This window comes from Scyliorhinus torazame, chromosome 2 (assembly GCF_047496885.1).
Source record: "Scyliorhinus torazame isolate Kashiwa2021f chromosome 2, sScyTor2.1, whole genome shotgun sequence".
Taxonomy (NCBI): domain Eukaryota; kingdom Metazoa; phylum Chordata; class Chondrichthyes; order Carcharhiniformes; family Scyliorhinidae; genus Scyliorhinus; species Scyliorhinus torazame.
In genome coordinates this window covers 331,176,093-331,196,766 of record NC_092708.1, presented here as the reverse complement: position 1 = coordinate 331,196,766, position 20,674 = coordinate 331,176,093, and the positions used below count along the sequence as shown (strand labels likewise).

At 51.9% G+C, this 20,674-nt stretch overlaps 1 protein-coding gene across 4 annotated transcripts in view; it reads left to right on the top strand.

Moving 5' to 3' along the window:
• Positions 1 to 19,768, top strand: part of LOC140401891 (5'-3' exonuclease PLD3-like) — a 108,804-nt gene extending 89,036 nt beyond the window's left edge. For all 4 annotated transcript variants that reach the window (XM_072489827.1, XM_072489830.1, XM_072489828.1 and 1 more), the window contains 4 exons: positions 7,451 to 7,590; positions 7,687 to 7,849; positions 8,236 to 8,332; positions 19,307 to 19,768. In XM_072489827.1, the coding sequence (XP_072345928.1) occupies positions 7,451 to 7,590; positions 7,687 to 7,849; positions 8,236 to 8,332; positions 19,307 to 19,521 (615 nt within the window). In that variant the 3' untranslated portion in view covers positions 19,522 to 19,768. The remainder of the gene's footprint in view (positions 1 to 7,450; positions 7,591 to 7,686; positions 7,850 to 8,235; positions 8,333 to 19,306) is intronic.
• Positions 19,769 to 20,674: the final 906 nt, after the last annotated feature.

Here is a 20,674-nt window from a genome sequence, read left to right as displayed (position 1 = left end):
TGCGCCTGCCGATCGGTGGCCCCCAATCGCGAGCCTGGCTGCCCTGGAGGACCCCCCGCCCCCCCCGGTGACGGATCCCCCCGCCCCTTCCACCAGGGCGGCCGCGGACTGAGTCCGCAGCCGCCACGCCGAGCTACCACCAAGCGGAACCATGAGTGACCCATGCTGGCGAGAACTCGGCCAGTTGTCGGCGGAGAATCGCCACGGGGGCCTCTTTCAATGGCCCCCGACTGGCTCCGCGCGACCGCGATTGGCGTCAATTCTCCGGTCCCCTTAGAATCGCGGGAGCGGCACCGGACCCGATTGCAGGTCTGACGCCCATTCTCTGCTTCTGCGCCTAGCGTGATTGCGGCGCGGAGGCTCGGACAATCCCAGCCATAGTGTATGAAGTGCCACACAATGTCCATCACCAACCAGAGAGGATCTAACCATCGCCCCTTGACATTGAATGGCATTATCATCGCTGATCCCCATTATCAAAATCCTTGGGTTTACCAATACCCAGAAACTGAACTGGACTAGCCATATTGAGCAGCATAATAGCATCGTGGTTCGCACTATGGCTTCACAGCGCCAGGGGCCCACATTCTCCCCGTGTCTGTGTGGGTTTCCTCCGGGTGCTCCAGTTTCCTCCCACAAGTCCCAGAAAGATGTGCTATTAGGCCATTTGGACATTCTGAATTCTCCCTCTGTGAACCTGAACAGGCGCCGGAATGTGACTAGGGGCTTTTCACAGTACTTTCATTGCAGTGTTAATGTAAGCCGATTTGTGACAATAAAGTTTATTGTTATTATATAAATACTGTTATTACCAGAGAAGGTCAGAAGCTAGGAGTCCTGTAAAAAATAACTCACTTCTTGACTCCCCAAAGTCTGTCCACCATCTACAAGGTACAAGTCAGGAGTGTAATGGAATACTCTCCACTTGCTTGGATGAGTGCAGCTCCAGCAACACTCAAGAAGCTCAACACCATTGAGGACATTGAACATAAAACATAGAACATACAGTGTAGAAGGAGGCCATTCGGCCCATCGAGTCTGCACCGACCCACTTAAGCCTGAACAAGCCACCTCGCACATCCCGGGAGTAGGCCATCCATCTACCTTCACCCGACCCTTCGGGGATCAGGCAGATGGGACTGTCGAAAGTCAATTTCAGTAATTGGTGGGGTTCCCCTGAACCGCACGTCATGTCACCACCGACATCTCTCAGGCGAACCGACGACCGAAACGAATACCGGGAGTACTCGTCAATCACGTTCAGGAAATACGTGTTGCGGACGGTGGAGGGGAGGGGGTCTTTGAAATCCATGCTGAGGCGTTCAAAGGGACGAGAAGCCTTTATCAGGTGTGCCCTCTCTGGCCGGTAGAAGTGTGGTTTGCACTCTGCGCAGATTTGGCAGTCCCTGGTGGCTGTCCTGACCTCCTCGATGGAGTAGGGCAGGTTGCGGGTCTTGATGAAGTGGAAGAAACGAGTGACCCCCGGGTGGCAGAGGTCCTCGTGGAGGGCTCGGAGGCGGTCCACTTGTGCAGTGGCACAAGTGCCGTGGGACAGGGCATCAGGAGGCTCGTTCAGTTTCCCGGAACGGTACAAGATCTCGTAGTTGAAGGTGGAGGGTTCTATCCTCCACCGCAAGATCTTGTAGTTTTTAATCGTGCCCCGCTGTGCATTATCGAACATGAAGGCAACCGACCGTTGGTCCGTGAGGAGAGTGAATCTCCTGCTGGCCAGGTAATGCCTCCAGTGCCTCACAGCTTCTACTATGGCCTGGGCCTCCTTTTCGACCGAGGAGTGGCGAATTCCGGAAGCATGGAGGGTACGGGAGAAGAAAGCCACGGGCCTGCCCGCTTGGTTGAGGGTGGCCGCCAGAGCTACGTTGGACGCATCGCTCTCGACCTGGAAGGGGAGGGACTCGTCGATGGCGCGCATCGTGGCCTTTGCAATGTCTGCTTTGATGCGGCTGAAGGCCTGGCGAGCCTCCGTCGACAGGGGGAAGGTTGTGGACTGGATATGGGGTCGGGCTTTGTCTGCATAGTTGGGGACCCACTGTGCGTAATAACTGAAAAACCCGAGGCAGCGCTTCAGGGCCTTGGGGCAGTGAGGGAGGGGGAACTCCATAAGGGGGCGCATGCGCTCAAGGTCGGGGCCTATAACTCCATCTCGCACTACGTAGCCTAGAATGGCTAGACAGTCGGTGCTAAACACGCATTTATCCTTATTGTATGTCAGGTTAAGGATTTTCGCGGTCTGGAGAAATTTGCGGAGGTTGGTGTCGTGGTCCTGCTGGTCATGGCCGCAGATGGTGACGTTATCCAGATACAGGAACGTTGCGCGTAAGCCGTACCGGTCAACCATTCGGTCCATCTCTCGCTGGAAGACCGAGACCCCATTAGTGACACCAAAGGGAACTCTTAAAAATTGATAGAGCCGCCCATCTGCTTCGAAGGCAGTGTATTTGCGGTCACTATTACGGAGGGGAGCTGGTGGTAGGCGGACTTGAGATCCACCGTGGAGAAGACCTTGTATTGTGCGATCCTGTTTACCAGGTCGGCTATACGGGGGAGAGGGTACGCGTCCAGCTGCGTAAACCTGTTGATGGTCTGGCTGTAGTCAATGACCATCCTATGCTTCTCCCCGGTCTTTACCACCACTACTTGAGCTCTCCAGGGACTGTTGCTCGCTTCGATGACCCCTTCCCCCAGCAGTCTTTGGACCTCTGACCTGATGAAGGTCCGGTCCTGGGCACTGTACCGCCTGCTCCTGGTGGCGACAGGTTTGCAATCCGGGGTGAGGTTCGCAAACAGGGAAGTCGGGTCGGCCTTAAGGGTCACGAGGTCGCAGACAGTAAGGGGAGGTATAGGGCCGCCGAATTTAAAGGTCAGGCTTTGCAAATGGCATTGGAAGTCCAGCCCCAGGAGGGTAGCCGCGCAGAGGTGCAGCAGGACATACAGGCGGAAATTGTCGAATTTTCTGCCTTGGACAGTGAGGTTCGCTAGGCAGAACCCCTTTATCTCCACTGAGTGTGACCCAGAGGCCAGGGAGATCCTTTGGTTTACAGGGTGGGTTACAAGTGACCAGCGCCTTACCGTGTCGGGGTGAACAAAGCTTTCCGTGCTCCCAGAGACAATCAGGCAAGACGTCTCATGGCCGTTGATGAAGAGCGTCGTTGTAGCTGTTGCGAGTGTCTGAGGTCGACTTTGGTCCAGTGTCACCGAGGCCAGATGAAGCAGTTGCGAGTTCTGATCGGGCAGCGTGTAGTCGGCCGTGCTGGGGGCCTGGGGCCCCATCTAAGATGGCGTCACCCAGGGGTCGCAAATGGTGTCCGGGGATGAACAAGATGGCGGCGGGGATGGGCAAAATGGCGGCGCCCACCCGTCCAGCGTGGTGTCCGGGGGGCAAGGTGGCCGCGCACGTGGGTCGCACGTGGCCCTAGGATAGGGGGATGGCGGTGAGCACTGGCCGGTCGGGGCCTGAAGAGGGGGTTGCCGCGGCGGTCCGGAGTCGCTGGAGACCGTGGCCACGGCGCGGGATAGGGGGGTGGCAGTGAGCACTGGCCGGTCGGGGCCTGAAGGGGGGGTTGCTGCGGCGGTCCGGAGTCGCTGAAGACCGCGGGGTGGCGGTGAGCGCTGGCCGGTCGGGGCCTGAACGGGCGGTTGCCGCGGCGGTCCGGAGTCGCTGGAGACCGCGGCCACGTCGCGAGCCTGGCAGACCCCCACAAAGTGGCCCTTCTTGACGTACCCTTTGCAGGGTGGCGGTGCGGGCGGGGCAGCGCGGGCAGGGATGATTCACATGCCCGCAGAAGAAAAAGCGGCGGCGTTAGCGGGCCGTCTCGTAGCGCAGGCCTGCGGGGTCAGGGGGAAAGTCTGTGGGGCTGCCGCTGCAGGGTGCCACGCCGCCCAGGGGGCCGCCACGCGGTCGGGCGCATAGGACTGCGTGTTTTTGTAGGCAACATCCATGGACCCTGCCAGGGCCCGTGCCTCTGAGTCCCAGGGTGTCCTTTTCTAGGAGTCTTCGGCGGATATCTGGGGAGCTCATACCTGCTACGAAAGCATCCCTGATTAAAAGTTCCGTGTGCTCGCTCCCCGAAACTTGCGGGCAGCCACAGTTTCGGCCCAGCACCAGTAGCGCCCGGTAGAAATCTTCCAACGATTTCCCGGGGCTTTGCCGTCTAGTTGCAAGCAGATGACGTGCGTAGACCTGATTTACAGGGCGGATATAATGTCCTTCTAACAGTTCAATCACGGCATCATAGTCCTCCGCCTCCTCGATAAGGGTGTAGATCCCAGGGCTGACCCTTGAGCGCAGGAGATGCATTTTCTGTCCTTCTGAGAGGGTGGGGGTAATGGTTCGGGTGCTCGTGGGGTTCCGGCGAGTGCCAGGTCCCGAAGGGAGACTGTATCTTGCCGTCCATCAGGGAACGCCAAGTAGGCGTACTGGGGGTTAGCGTGCAGCAGGTGGTCCCTCTCGACCAATGGGTCCGACATGTGCGCCCGCACGTGCTTCCGAAGCAGGATGGGTCCGGGTGTCGCTAGCCAGGTTGGGAGCGAGGTCTCGGAGGAGGACTTCCTGGGGAAAACAAGGAGACGTTCATGAGGTGTCTGATTTGTGGTTGTACAGAGCAGCGACCGGATGGCGTGGAGGGCCTCCAGGAGGACTTCTTGCCAGCGGGAGACTGGGAGATTCCTGGACCGTAGGGCCAGTAGAACAGTCTTCCAGACCGTTCCATTCTCCCTCTGTACCTGCCCGTTTCCCCGGGGGTTGTAACTGGTCGTCCTGCTCGAGGCGATGCCCTTGCTGAGCAGCAATTGACGCAGTTCATCGCTCATAAAGGAGGACACCCTATCACTGTGTATGTACGCGGGGAACCCGAACAGTGTAAAGATACCCTGGAGGGCCTTGGTGACGGTGGTTGTGGTCATGTCCGGGCAGGGATTGGCGAATGGGAACCGGGAGTACTCGTCAATCACATTCAGGAAATACGTGTTGCGGTCGGTGGAGGGGAGGGGGCCTTTGAAATCCATGCTGAGGCGTTCAAAGGGATGGGAAGCCTTTAACAGGTGTGCCCTCTCTGGCCGGTAGAAGTGCGGTTTGCACTCTGCGCAGATTTGGCAGTCCCTGGTGACTGTCCTGACCTCCTCGATGGAGTAGGGCAGGTTGCTGGTCTTGATGAAGTGGAAGAAACGAGTGACCCCCGGGTGGCAGAGGTCCTCGTGGAGGGCTCGGAGATGGTCCACTTGTGCAGTGGCACATGTGCCGCGGGACAGGGCATCTGGAGGCTCATTTAGCTTCCCCGGATGGTACAAGATCTCGTAGTTGAAAGTGGAGAGTTCTATCCTCCACCGCAAGATCTTGTAGTTTTTAATCTTGCCCCGCTGTGCATTATCGAACATGAAGGCAACCGACCGTTGGTCCGTGAGGAGAGTGAATCTCCTGCCGGCCAGGTAATGCCTCCAATGTCTCACAGCATCTACTAGAACTTGTTCCCCAGCAGCTTCGGTACAGAAAGTGAAGGCTGCTGGGACGGCACCGTTTCTTATACTCCGCCTGTCAGGGCGGAGCTAAGTAACAACAGCCAATGGTAAACTCCTGGGTTTAACCAATGGTCATCAGCCTCTTAGGTACCGCAATACCTGGTACTACCACACCCCGTAACCCAATAACCCCTCCATACCTTTTTGGACACTAAGGGCAATTTAGCATGCCAATCCACCTAACCACATCTTTGGACTATGGGAGGAAACCGGACCACCCGGAGGAAACCCAAGCAGACACTGGGAGAACGTGCAGACTCCGCATTGACAGTGACCCAAGCCAGGAATCGATCCTGGGACCCTGGAGCTGTGAAGCAACAGTGCTAGCCACTGTGCTACCATAATGCCCTTTGAATGGACAGAGCAGCCCACTTGATTGCTCCCCTTCCACAACCATTCAATCCCTCCACCACTGACCAACAGTGCCACCGTGTGTACCATCTACAAGATGCACTCAGGAACTCGCCAAGGTTCTGTAGGCAGCATCTTCCAAACCCACGACCACTACCATCTAAAAGGACAAGATACCTGGGAACCCTCCTACAGCTGTTCCTTCACTGTCACCGTCAGTATCCTGGAACTCCCTCCCTAACAGCACTGTGGGCGCAACTACACCTCCGGGACTGCAGCGGTTCAAGAAGGCAGCTCACCACCACCTTCTGAAGGGCAACTAGGGATGGGCAATAAATGCTGGCCTAACCAGCAATGCCCACACCCCATAAATTAATTTTTAAATCCTTGTTTACTGGAGTCACTTTTCTCAATGGCTAAGGCACAAACGTTGCAGCTTTAAGTGAGAAAAATAAAGGATGCTTTGTTATGATGGAGACATGTTGCAATGCATGAGACCAATTAATTCTGCCGGCCACCTCCTGTCAAGCAGGCTGGATATTTTCCCTCACAGGACACTGTCTTGAAATACCAAAGAGAAAACCCTCAGAGATGTTGTTACAGGGTGGGGGAAGTGGCAAATATATTGGGAAGAGGCCCTTGTGGAATATAAACACTGGTATAGACCAACCAGTTGGGATGAATGTTCTGTTTCCATGATATAGTTTCTACGTGACTCTAGAAGAAACCTGCTGAGAGGGTGATGCTCATGTCTCCCCAGTCTGAACGCCCCCAGTCTCTCAGTCACAAATTCATGTGCTCCCAACACTTACCAGCCAATGCTTCCAGCCTGCCACACAGCTGAGGTTGTTTCTTTGCTTTATCCCTCTGTTTCCCTATCCTTCCCACTCCTCCAACTGTCCCCTCCTCTTCCCTTCAACTGTTCCCCTCGGGCTCCCCCACCCCCTAATCCTGCCCCTTTCCTATTGAGCTCTCCTTTTCTACCCTTCCATTTTTCCTCCGTTTCTCCCAACTTTCCTTCCCTTTCTCTCACCCTTTTCCTCACTCTCCTCTCCTGTTACTCCCTTTGCCACTTTTTATTCCCATTGTCTCTCCTTCCTTTCCCACCCCCTCTGCTCCTTTCCTCCTGCAGCTCTCTACCCCGTACTTTTCCCATAGGTTTGGGAGCAAGCTAGAGGACGGGGGTAATCCTGCAGGATTGAATGGTGTGACACCGCTTAATGTATCTCGGTCGATCAGTTCCTTGAAGGCGGTGCATTTAAAATAGGATCAAGGATGATATAAAGAGTGCAATTGGTATAGATACTTTGGCCTGAATTCTCTGGCCGGTGCGATTCAATTTTCCCACCGGCAGCGCACCCCAGCCAGCAGGTTCCGCAGGGACGTGTGGTGGCTACAATGGGAAATCCCATTGACAATCAGCGGGAAGATAGAATCCCGCCCATTGTAACCATGTACCTTCACATTAAACAGAAACCACAATATTAAGCCATTTAATAATCAGCCACTGTATTGTAATTGAATAGAAAAATGCTCAAGCACCAATTGAATTTGTTGTTTCTTCTAGAGCTCACCTCCCAGGATGTGTGCAAAGGGTCGAACTGCTGACCTTGATGCTATTCTCAGTGGTATCAATGCTGCAAAGAAGTTTCTGTACGTTTCTGTCATGGAATACTTTCCAACATCACGTTTTCTACAAAATGTCTTGTAAGTAATTTACCAGTGCACCAGGGATGCACAAGTTATTGTTTCATTGGAAGCTTGAAATGTGTGTGTGATGTTAAATCTCACTTTGCAATCTAGATATTGGCCACTCATTGATGACTCACTGAGGAAAGCAGCTATTGAACGTCATGTTCATGTTAAAATGTTGATTGGTTACTGGAAACATACCGATAAATCCATGCTGGCTTACCTTCAGTCACTTCAAGCTCTAGGAAGTATCAAGAAAGTCCATTTTGATGTGGTGAATAATGCTTTATTTCACTAAAAGTGTTTATAATTACAGAAAATTGTATTCATTCTCAGCTAAGTTGTTCAAAGGACAAATTATCTATGGGATAAACACCTGTCTTTCAAACTATTAACTCATGCTATGAAGTAACTTAATGTTAATATTGATGTTAGAAAAATGTTTCGAAAATTGTTATTTACCTTCAATTTATTCCAAAATATGTTTGATTACAGTTCTTAGGACTTCCAAAAATTCTAGCAGATAATTATTTTTGAGGGGTTTATTGTAGCTACGCTGAGCTTGGATTTATTTTATTTATGTTATGCCTAAAGTGCACATTGTTGATGAATAGTGAGTCAATTCCTTAACAATGCCTCACAAATGTGACCCTTCTGCAGAAACTCTTCATCGTTCCTGTGGGAAGGTTTGGCAATATTCCTTATGCGAGAGTGTGTCACAGCAAATACTTTGTTACAGAAAACATTGCCTATATAGGTAAGCATTGTATCTTCCATGCAATATGTCCGAAGCCCAAGATAAATGAGAAACATGGGAAGATTGTGCCATCAAGTATTCTAGAATATTTCAACAATTAAAAAATATGTTCAACGGATAATTTAGGCATTCATGTATTAAGCTTTGATTGAAATGGTGCATGAGTGATGTTTACTGCAATAAAAACTGGGTCATCATCCTCAATACCGACATCTCCAAATAACACGGTGAGTAAATAACATTGAGGAAATTTCCAGGTAAATACTTTCAAATTTGCTATTCTAATTTTGCAATTGCTTTTGAAATTATTCAAGGATGTTTGCCTATGTTGCAAATGTGATTGAACTTTATAGTCATCCTTTGGATTTTTAAAAACACGAATGATATTGACAACGCTGCCATTATTGCCCATTCCTAATTGCCCTGAGAAAGAGGTGGAGGGTCTTCTTAAGCCATTACGTCCTTACTTTGATGGCGCTCCCAGACAGTTTTAGGTAGTGCATTCCAGGGTACTGGCCACAGCACTGGATAAATGTCCAATCAGGATGGTGTGCAAGCTGGACTTGATGGTATTCCCACAACAGTTCCCACAACTTGCCTCTCTTAGTTGGAAAAGTTGTAGCAGAGGAAAATGCTCTTGTAAGTAGTCTTGATGAGTTACTGCAGTGCACCCTGTATGTTGAAAATACTGCAGCTGCAGTGTGCCAGTGATGGGCATTGTGAACGTGCACAGGATGAAAATGTTTCCAACCTAGTGTTTTTGCGGTTTCACCCATCCAGACGAGTGCTGAACATTCAATCACTCTCTGGGTTTGAGCCTTGTGGGCGGTAGAAAGCCTTTAAGGGACCAAGAAGTGAATCACTCATTGCTGAGCAACCAGCCTCTGCCCTACCCTAGTTGAGATTAGGAGGTTGGGCTCATTCAGCTTCTGCTCAGTGTTGACCCAAGGATGGTGATGGCAGATGAGTCGGTGACGTTTGTGCCGTTGAATGTCAAGGGAAAATTGCTGAGACTTCCGGTTGCGGCTATGCTGAGCTAAGTCGCACGATCGGCAGCTCCCGCCAGAAACGGACTTTTGGGCACTTTTGAGGGGCCCCAGCGGCATTTGTTCGACGGTTCCCAGTGTGGGAAGGTGACAGTACGATTTCCCCGGCACTGTATGGATTGGACCAGGAGTGGAGCAGTGAAAAAAGTAATTCTGGGGCAGCGAAAAGTGCGAGGGAGGAAAGCCAAGATGGCGGCGGGTGGAGACTACGCAGTGTGGGCGCAGTGGTCACAAGAGCAGCAGGAGTTTCTCCAACGCTGCTTCACGGAACTGAAAGCAGAGCTGCTGGAGCCGATGAAGGCTTCGATCGACAAGCTGGTCGAGACCCAGAAGGCCCAAGGGGCGGTGATCCGGGAGGTCTCAGAGAATGAGGATGAGATATTGGGCCTGGTGGTGAAGGTGGAGGCGCACGAGGCGCTGCATAAGAAATGGCAGGAGAAGTTCGAGGACATGGAGAATCGGTCAAGGAGGAAGAATCTGCGGATTCTGGGTCTCCCGGAGGGAGTGGAGGGGTCGGATGCTGGAGCATATGTGGTCACAATGCTGAACACATTGATGGGCGCGGGGGCCTTCCCGGGGCCCCTGGAGCTGGATGGGGCCCACCGAGACCTGATGAGGAGGCCCAAGTCTAACGAGCCACCGCGGGCGGTATTGGTGCGGTTCCACCGCTTGGTGGACAGGGAGTGTGTCCTAAGATGGGCAAAAAAGGAGCGGAGCAGCAGGTGGGAGAATGCAGAGGTCCGTATATACCAGGACTGGAGCGCGGAGGTGGCCAAGAAGAGGGTCGGGTACAATCGGGCTAAGGCGGTTCTGCATCGGAAGGGGGTGAAATTCGGGATGCTGCAGCCGGCGTGACTGTGGGCCACGTTTAAAGACCGGCACCATTACTTTGAGACGCCGGAGGAGGCGTGGACCTTTATTCAGGCCGAAAAGTTGGACACGGACTGAGGGTCGGTTGTGAGGAGTGGTCGCGGGGGGCTACTGTGGTTACTGTGCTTTGGGGGATGGTCTATTCTGTTCTGTATTGTTCCTTGGGTGCTGGGTGGGGTAGGGTGAATTGGTTTGAAGTGGGGGTTTTGTGAGAGTGTGGGTGTCGGTGGTTGAAAGGACGGGGCCCCGTTGGGGGGAGGGGAGATGGGAGGCCCGAGGTGGGGGAGCTGCGCCAGAGAGGGCGGGGCTGGTCTGATGGAAAACGCAGGCTTTTTCCCGCGCTAGGGAAGGAAGGGGGCAGGGCCGGGGGGGAAAGGCAGTGTTGGAGAGGAGCGCCCGCTGATGGACAGGAGGGGGGGGGGGGGTGGGGAGACTACCACACTGGGGGGTCGATGGAGTGGCAGGTGTGGCCGGGGTCAGCAGGAGTCAGCTGACTTATGGGAATGCTATGGGGGGAGCAACGCAGCTAGGGGGGGGACCTGGGAGACGGGGAGTGGGGAACTGGGTTGCTGCTGCATTGGCCAAAGGTGAGCTGGAGCTCGGAGAGAGAGTCGGGGCGGGGGTCTTCCGCTGGAGGGAATGGAGAGTGCGGGAGGCGCGGGCATGTGGCTGGCTTAGAAAAGGGGATGGCTAATCGGCAAGGGGGGGTTGGGAAGCCCCCTGATCCGGCTGATAACCTGGAATGTGAGAGGCCTGAACGGGCCGGTCAAGAGAGCCCGTGTGTTCGCGCACCTGAAGGGACTGAAGGCAGATGTGGTTATGCTCCAGGAGACGCATTTGAGGGTGGCAGATCAGGTCAGGCTGAGAAAGGGGTGGGTAGGGCAGGTTTTCCACTCGGGGTTGGACGCAAAGAATCGAGGGGTGGCAATTTTGGTGGGGAAGCGGGTGTCGTTTGAGGCGCTGAACATCGTGGCAGACAATGGAGGTAGGTATATGATGGTGAGTGGTAAGCTGCAGGGGGTGCAGGTGGTATTAGTGAATGTATATGCCCCGAATTGGGACAATGCCGGATTTATGCGGCGCATGTTGGACCAGATTCCAGACCTGGAGGCAGGGAGCTTGATAATGGGGGGGGGACTTCAACACGGTACTGGATCCAGCATTGGACCGCTCCAGGTCCAGGACAGGTAAGAGGCCGGCGGCGGCCAAGGTGCTGAGGGGGTTTATGGACCAGGTGGGAGGAGTGGGCCCATGGAGGTCTGTCAGGCCGGAGGCCAGGGAATTTTCTTTTTTTCCCCCATGTCCATAAAGCCGACTCCAGGATAGACTCCTTCGTTATGAGCAGGGCACTAATTCTGAGGGTGGAGGGCATGGAGTATTCGGCCATAGCCATCTCAGACCATGCCCCGCATTGGGTGGAGCTGGAGCTAGGGGAGGAGAGGGACCAGCGCCCGCTGTGGAGCCTGGATGTGGGCTTGCTGGTGGATGAGGAGGTGAGTGGGCGGATCCGGGGGTGCATTGTAAGCTATCTAGAGGTGAACGATAATGAGGAGGTGCAGGTGGGGGTGGTCTGGGAGGCGCTGAAGACGGTGATTAGGGGAGAGCTAATCTCCGCTAGGGCCCACAAGGAGAAGGAGAGGAGAGAGAGGGAGAGATTGGTGGGGGAGATTTTAAGGGTGGATAGGAGGTATGCAGAGGTCCCCGAGGAGGGACTACTCAAGGAGCGATGAAGCCTCCAGGCCGAGTTCGACCTGTTGACCACCAAGAAGGCAGAGATGCAGTGGAGGAAAGCGCAAGGGGCGGTGTATGAGTACGGGGAGAAGGCTAGCCGGATGTTGGCACACCAGCTTCGGAAGCGGGAGGCAGCGAGGGAGATTGGGGGAGTTAGGGATAAAGGGGGGAACACGGTGCGGAGTGCGGTGGGAATAAATGGGGTATTTAGAGACTTTTATGAGGGGCTGTATAGGTCTGAGCCCCCGACGGAGGAGGGGGGGATGCGTCGATTTTTGGATCGACTGAGGTTCCCGAGGGTGGAGGAGGAGCATGTGGCTGGGCTTGGGGCATCAGTAGGGCTGGAAGAGCTGACTAAGGGGCTGGGGAAGGCACCGGGGCCAGATGGGTTCCCAGTGGAATTTTACCAGAAGTACATGGACCTGCTGGGCCCTATATTAGTGAGGACTTTCAATGAGGCGAGGGGGGGGGGGCTTTCAATGAGGTGAGGGAGGGGGGGGCCCTACCCCCGACGATGTCCAGGTCGCTGATCGTGAAGCGGGACAAGGACCCATTATGGTGTGGGTCGTATAGGCCAATCTCTCTCCTCAACGTGGACGCGAAGCTGTTAGCGAAGGTGTTGGCTGCCAGAATTGAGGACTGTGTCCCGGGAGTGATTCATGAGGAACAGACGGGTTTTGTTAAGGGAAGGCAGCTGAATACCAATGTGCAGAGGCTCCTTAATGTAATCATGATGCCTACAGTGGAGGGGGAGGTGGCGACAGTGGCGGTGATGGGCGCGGAGAAGGCCTTCGATAGGGTGGAGTGGGGGTACCTCTGGGAAGTGTTGAGGAGGTTTGGGTTCGGGGAGGGGTTCATAAGTTGGGTTAGGCTACTTTACGAAGCCCCGGTGGCGAGTGTGGCCACGAATCGGAGGAGGTCGGAATACTTTTGGCTGTACCGGGGGACGAGGCAGGGGTGCCCCCTATCCCCCTTGCTATTTGCATTGGCAATTGAGCCTTTGGCTATTGCTCTAAGAGAGTCCAGGAACTGGAGGAGGCTGGTTTGGGGGGGTGGGGGGGCGAGGGGAGGAACACCGGGTTTTGTTGTATGCCGGTGACCTGTTACTGTATGTGGCGGACCTAGTGGGGGGGATGCCGGAGGTGATGCGGATCCTCAGGGAGTTTGGGGAATTTTCCGGGTATAAGCTCAACGTGGGGAAGAGTGAGCTCTTCATGGTACACCCAGGGGACCAGGGAAGGGGGATAGATGAGCTTCCGCTGAAGAAAGCGGAAAGGAGTTTTCAGTATCTGGGGATCCAGGTGGCCAGGAGCTGGGGGGCCCTACACAAGCTCAACTTGACGAGGCTGGTGGAGCAGATGGAGGAGGAGTTTAAAAGGTGGGATATGCTGCCACTCTCCTTGGCGGGTAGGGTACAGTCGGTGAAGATGACGGTGCTCCCGAGGTTCCTTTTTATATTCCAGTGCCTCCCCATCCTGATCCCTAAGGCTTTTTTTAAGCGGGTTAGTAGGAGCATCATAGGGATTGTAAGGGCGAAAAAGACCCCGAGGGTGAGAAGGGTGTTTCTGGAGCGGAGTAGGGACAGAGGTGGGTTAGCGTTACCTAATCTGTGTGGGTATTACTGGGCTGCCAATGTGGCGATGATACGCAAGTGGGTAATGGAGGGGGAGGGGGCGGCATGGAAGAGGCTGGAGATGGCGTCCTGTGTGGGCACGAGTCTGGGAGCGCTAGTGACAGCACCGCTGCCGCTCCTGCCAACTTGGTACACCACGAGTCCGGTGGTGGCGGCGACTTTGAAAATTTGGGGGCAGTGGAGGCGCCACAAGGGTGAGGTAGAGGCTTCAGTTTGGTCCCCGATCCGGGAGAACCATCGGTTCGTCCCGGGGAGAATGGATGGAGGGTTCCTGAGCTGGCACAGGGCAGGAATTAGAAGGATGGGGGACCTGTTTTTAGATGGGACGTTTGTGAGCCTTGGGGCTCTGGAGGAAAAATTTGGGCTTCCCCCCCCAGAAATGCCTTCAGGTACGTGCTGGTAAGGGCGTTTGTAAGATGGCAGGTGAGGGAATTCCCGCTGCTTCCAGCACTCAGGATCCAAGATAGGATGCTCTCGGGGGTGTGGGTTGGAGAGGGCAGGGTCTCGGTGATCTACCAGGAGATGCAGGCGGAGGAGGAGACCTGGGTGGAGGAGCTAAATGGTAAATGGGGGGAGGAGCTTGGGGAGGAGATAGACGAGGGCACGTGGGCGGACGCCCTGGGTAGGGTTAATTCTTCCTCCTCTTGCGCCATCCTGGAGTCTCGATTGTGTCCGCAGAACCGCCTGTCTATTCCCCTTACAATTGAGTCCCCTATCACTATAGCCCTGCCATTCTTCTTCCTGCCCAGCTGCACAGCAGAGCCAGCCACGGTGCCATGAACCTGGCTGCTGCTACCTTCCCCTGGTGAGCCATCTCCCTCAACAGTATCCAAAGTGGTATATCTGTTTTGCAGGGAGATGACCGCAGAGGACACCTGCACTGCCTTCCTACTCTTGCTCTGTCTTTTGGTCATCCATTTTCTATCTCCCTCAGTACCTTTCACCTGCGGTGTGACCAACTCGCTGAATGTGCTATCCACGACGTCCTCAGCATCGTGGATGCTCCAAAGTGAGTCCATCCGCAGCTCCAGAGTCGTCAAGCGGTCTAATAGGAGCTGCAACTGGACACACTTCTTGCACGTGAAGGAGCCAGGGACAGTGGACGTGTCCCTGAGCTCCCACATCACACACGAGGAGCATGAGATCTCCTGCCATGTCTTAAACCTTCGGTTAACTTCAACAAGTACAATTTCCCCCCCCAAAAAATAAATAAATAAATAAACAACGAAGAAAAAAATAAATAAATATACCAAGGAAAAGAAAAAGAAAACAGAAACACTACTTACCAGGGATAAAAAGTTCTTCCTCCCCCCACCCAGCTTCAAATTCCCACCTAGATTCAAATTCCCAAACTCACTCTTGGTTCTGTCTCACTCTGGCTGTGTCTTCTCTGGCTCCATTTAGTGGATCCATTTACACCGAGCTACAAGTTAAATCTGTGAACTATCAACTGAAACAGATGGCCAGACATGTTTCTTCAGATGGCCTTATTATGAATCCTTGGCTGAGCTCCAATGGATTAACTCAGCAGGGGGTCTGCTTTCATAAGCTGAAGTGGAGTGTTTGCTTTGATGAATTGACATCTTTATGAGATTATAAATCATCCTTTTTTTGAACTGTTTTTTTCAATGCATGGATGGTTATTCAGATAAAATTAAAGAGGTGCAAAGTAAGGTTCAGATTCTGTAATTAAAACTATAATGGCTCTGTTTGATTTATAATTTTACAGGATTTTAAGAGCAGCAGTTTTTGTCAAAGTAGATTTTGAATGGGTGTTTTCAAAGTGCATTTCAAGTCTTACCATTGTTATTATATGGTTCATTAGTTTTTTTGTACATCTGGGTTGTGGGCATGAAGGATGCAGAGTGACTATGGAACTGCCATGGGGCATAGAGGTGACATCGGGAGGGGGAGGGAGTTTGAGGGATTAAGGCAAGAGGGTCTAACAGCAGTTTATAGAATTTGGGATGAAGTTCCAGAGAACTCAGATGGGCTTTTTAATCAGCCTGCTTAGGACTCGCATCTGTGCCACCTTCCAACTTTCTCCAGAACCAGAGGGTCCAACTTCATCCCACCCCTGCCTTCCCAGAGCCAAAATAAGGCTCTTTTTGGTCTACCAATTTGGGAAACTTCCCGACTCAAGCTTTCTGCCTTCTAGATGAAAATCCGGCTTAGCATTTCTGTTTTATGTATTCTCATTTGCCTCTATGTTTTAGCTGTTTCACTGAACCTGGGCCTCAGCACTTTACTGGCCCTGCCGATGTGTTTGCTGACAGAGTTCGGGTGGGCACCATTAAATTCTCCCGGTTGCTTTCCTGTCTGCTCCTGACCCACCCTCTATTTTATGGAATGCGGGCAAGGCCTCGTCCCATTCCAGGCTGGTGATCAGGATTTGGATTTGGATTTGGATTTGGATTTTGTTTATTGTCACGTGTACCGAGGTACAGTGAAAAGTATTTTTCTGCGAGCAGCTCAACAGATCATTAAGTACATGGGAAGAAAAGAAAGTACATAATAGGGCAACACAAGGTATACAATGTAAATACATAAGCACTGGCATCGGATGAAGCATACAGGGTGTAGCGTTAATAAGGTCAGTCCATAAAAGGGTCATTTAGGAGTCTGGTGACAATGGGGAAGAAGTAGTTTTTGAGTCTGTTCGTGCGTGTTCTCAGATTTCTGTATCCCCTGCTCAATGGAAGAAGTTGGAAGAGTGAGTAAGCCGGGTGGGAGGGCTCTTTGATTATGGTGCCCGCTTTCCCCAGGCAGCGGGAGGTTTACATGGAGTCAATGGATGGAAGGCAGGTTCGTTTGATGGACTGGGCGGTGTTCACGACTCTCTGAAGTTTCTTGTGGTCCTGGGCCGAGCAGTTGCCATACCAGGCTCTGATGCAGCCCGATAGGATGCTTTCTATGGTGCATCTGTAAAAGTTGGTAAGAGTTAATGTGGACATGCCGAATTTCCTTAGTTTCCTGAGGAAGTATAGGCGCTGTTGTGCTTTCTTAGTGGTCGCATCGACGTGGGTGGACGAGGACAGATTTTTGGAGACGTGCACCCCTAGGAATTTGAAACTGCTAACCATCTCCACCTCGGCCCCGTTGATGCTGACAGGGGTGTGTACAGTACTTTGCTTCCTGAAGTCAATTACCAGCTCTTTAGTTTTGCTGGCATTGAGGGAGAGATTGTTGTCGCTACACCACTCCACTAGGTTCTCTATCTCCCTCCTGTATTCTGACTCGTCATTTTGCGAGATCCGGCCCACTATGGTCGTATCGTCAGCAAACTTATAGATGGAGTTGGAACCAAGTTTTGCCACGCAGTCGTGTGTGTACACAGAGTAGAGTAGGGGGCTACGTACGAAGCCTTGCGGGGCCCCGGTGTTGAGGACTATTGTGGAGGAGGTGTTGTTGTTCATTCTTGCTGATTGTGGTCTGTTGGTCAGAAAATCGAGGATCCAGTTGCAGAGTGGGGAGCCAAGTCCTAGGTTTTGGAGCTTTGATATGAGCTTGGCTGGGATTATGGTGTTGAAGGCGGAGCTGGAGTCAATAAATAGGAGTCTAATGTAGGAGTCCTTGTTTTCGAGGTGCTCCAGAGATGAGTGTAGGGCCAGGGAACTGGTGTCTGCTGTGGACCGGTTGCAGCGATATGCGAATTGCAGTGGATCAAGGCGTTCTGGGAGTATGGAGGTGATGCGCTTCATGATCCACCTCTCGAAGCACTTCATTACGACTGAAGTCAGGGCCACCGGACGGTAGTCATTGAGGCACGTTACCTGGTTCTTCTTTGGCACCGGTCTTCTTGAGGCAGGTGGGGACCTTGGAGTGGAGTAGGGACAGGTTAAAGATGTCTGCGAATACCTCTGCCAGCTGGTCCGTGCAGGCTCTGAGTGCACGACCAAGGATCCCGACCGGGCCCGTCGCCTTCAGAGGGTTCACTTTCAGGAAGGCCGATCTGACTTCGGAAGCTGTGATGGTGGGCATGGATGAATTATGGGCTGCTGGGGCACTCAACAGTGGATTGTTGGTTACCTGCTCGAACCGAGCATTGAGAATGCATTGAGTTCATTGATGAGGGGTGCGCTGCTGCCAGAGATACTGCTTGGCTTCGCTTTGTAGCCCGTTATGTTGTTTAGTCCTTGCCACAACCACCGAGAGTCTGTCTGTGACTATAGCTTGGTTTGATATTGGATTGGGGACACAAGCCCGGTAGGTCACACTTTCTTGGGCCTTAAGCAAGAAGGATAAAGGGGTGACTCACTCACTTGCCTCCTTTCCACATTGAACCTTCCCCTTGATCTCCCTCCACTGGGTGTTCCCTATCACCAGACCTCTCCATCAGGAACTCGCACTCCTTCCATCCCCCCCCCCCCAGGGGCTTCTCTTGCCATGACGCATCCCCAGCACTTAAGTACATACCGGCTCCAGGACATAGATTCATGGGACTGCCTGTAGACCCAGCAATGGCCACCCCTCCTGGTAATGCTGGAACTACTGTCCATATTGGCTGGCAGATCTCGGAGTCAGGACTTCCTCCTGAATGAGGGGCCAATTAGTGCTGCTTCGGAACATTAAATGACTGCGGGGCAGCTGTGATTGGTGGGGATGCATTTCCCACAGACTCCTCAATGGGCACCACCAGTCAATATCTTCCCCAAGAGTATATCTGTTAATTTAATACAGAATTGCAACCGTAGTCGGTCACATTTGTCTGATGTATCTCATCCCTGAACCATGATCAACACGTTGTTCATATATTTTAATTTGCTGAAACATATTTCATCCTTATCACCAGCACACTCCCAAGACAATAATGAATTTCATCTGACCATTTGATAGGTATAGATGAGTTAATTATCAATCAAGGTGGAGGTTAAAACGTGAATCCCTTGTATAATAGGCTTGAATTTTGAGGCGGGAGGAGCGTGAAATTGCATGGATGGGATTCACTCCAGGAGCCCACTCATCCTGACCTGGAAGCAATCTTATGGTGGGGTAGGCAGGGCATCTGTAGGGGAAGCCCGCCCGGGCCTTTTCTCACCCAGCCCCAATTTTTAGGCTGGTGGGCGGATGACTGAGGGGGGGGAATAGAAAAGTTTTAAACCTTCATCTTGGGTGAGAAAAGGGGCTGGGGTGTGCACCTGTATCTGAAGCCCCCTCTCTCATCCCCCGGCCTATCGTCTGGATCACAATCGCCCCCCCCCCCACCTTGCAACCCCCACCCCAGGTATCCCCTACCTTCTCCTCGCCAGGACCCCTATCATTTATCCGGCCTCCACATCCCAACATTTAGCCCCAGGCGCATTGCTGCATTGTCTCTTCCATCCACTGCAGCGCTGTGCCTGGAGGTTGTCAGGTAGCTCCCCCTTCCCACCCCAGGTGATGAATGGAAGTTCTGTTTGTTGCCGATCAATGTTGGTGAGAGCGTAAAATGGAAGCAGGCCTGTCGCTTCTCCAGATGGTGGGGACCGAGACCCCGACCTTAAAAATTCAGGTTGGGAAATTTCAGTCAAGAGTATCATCTGGAATTGGAAAGTAGCAGACTCAACAAATTGGTCGGCTAGCATAAGAGATTCAACACCTCATTGTGTTTACATATGTACACTCATCAGATTTTGGATTGGGGGGCGTGGTTCTAGTTTGATTCAAACAGTAAATGCTATTTTAAATTATTAAATAAATCTTATTGGCTTGCAGGTACTTCAAATTGGTCTTTTGACTATTTCAATTCTACAACTGGAGTGGGTCTGCTCATTAATCAGGCTGCAGAAAATAGTGAAGAGGCTGGTGATACAGCTCACCATCAGCTAATGACACTGTTTCAAAGAGATTGGAATTCCAACTATTCTGTGACCTTGGATGATCTGAGAGATAATTCCAATTTTCCACTTAAAATGAATGGACTAAAATGATGCCGTGTGAGTGCTTCGCAGAGAAAAAGAAATCATCTTAACCCCACAATCATACCTACTAATTATAGCTGCAAGGATTTTGTTGGAAGTTAGAGGAAGAAAACTGTTATGAGTAAACCATTGTTATTGAAAGTCAGCTGCTGCGGGCACATCTATTTTCTCAAAATGTCCATAAATACAAGCTAAGCTGTTAATGCGTTTTCAATATTGGGAATAAAATCATGTTGCTTTTCCAGTTAGTGCTAAATACACTGTGGATCAAGATTCATTATCTGAACTAATACATTTCTTTAAGACTGCACTGGTGGGAAGTTATGAATGAAACAGTGAGTCACTCTGTAATGCCAGAACATGTTGTATTCAAGCACCGACTATAACCTCACAGCAAAACGATCTCCATTTTGCTGCCATGCTGAAAAATGTTGTGCGACGGTAATAACCTCAGATGACGTCACGTTGGAGACACGTCTCCAGACCCCCAGCACCGAATAATTTAACATCTGACCTGCAATCTGAATGTGATCTTCAGTTTGAGTTCAGGCAGAGCAATCAAAACATTATAATATCACCAAGCTGTGATCTCACCATCTGGTCAAATGTCTCCCAGCTGCCAGATGTTTATTCATCAATCGGCCGTTTGGTCCAGAGTATTCTTAAGCAGCTTCCTTTCATTACTGACATTCACTTTGCACGCATTGTGTCTTGTGGTGCAATGCATGCATTGTAACGGCAGGATGAGTGTGTTATATTACTTGTTTGTAACATGTTGTTACTCTTTGCTTTACTTCCAGAATGGTCTGATGGTTAGATTTCAAAGAAACTACCAATCTCAATTCAAAGTAAAATAGGTTTAATGAATGATGAGTTAAATACTAATGAGTTTGTTCACTCATACAGAACTCTCACTGGTGATAAAGTAAATCAGAATAAGTATTAACTATATTTAACTATAAGTATTAACTATGCTATATCTCTCTCTAACTGCTGTCTAGTCACTCCTGGTTCGAAGAGACCCAAGATCCTTTGAGTCCACTTATTTATACATGGATCTAGTGCTGCCATCTAGTGGTTGTCTTACACTATGATGTAGTTATATACCAGCAGATATACATATTACTACAGAGTGTATTAAATTTGCCATGCAACAGCTCCA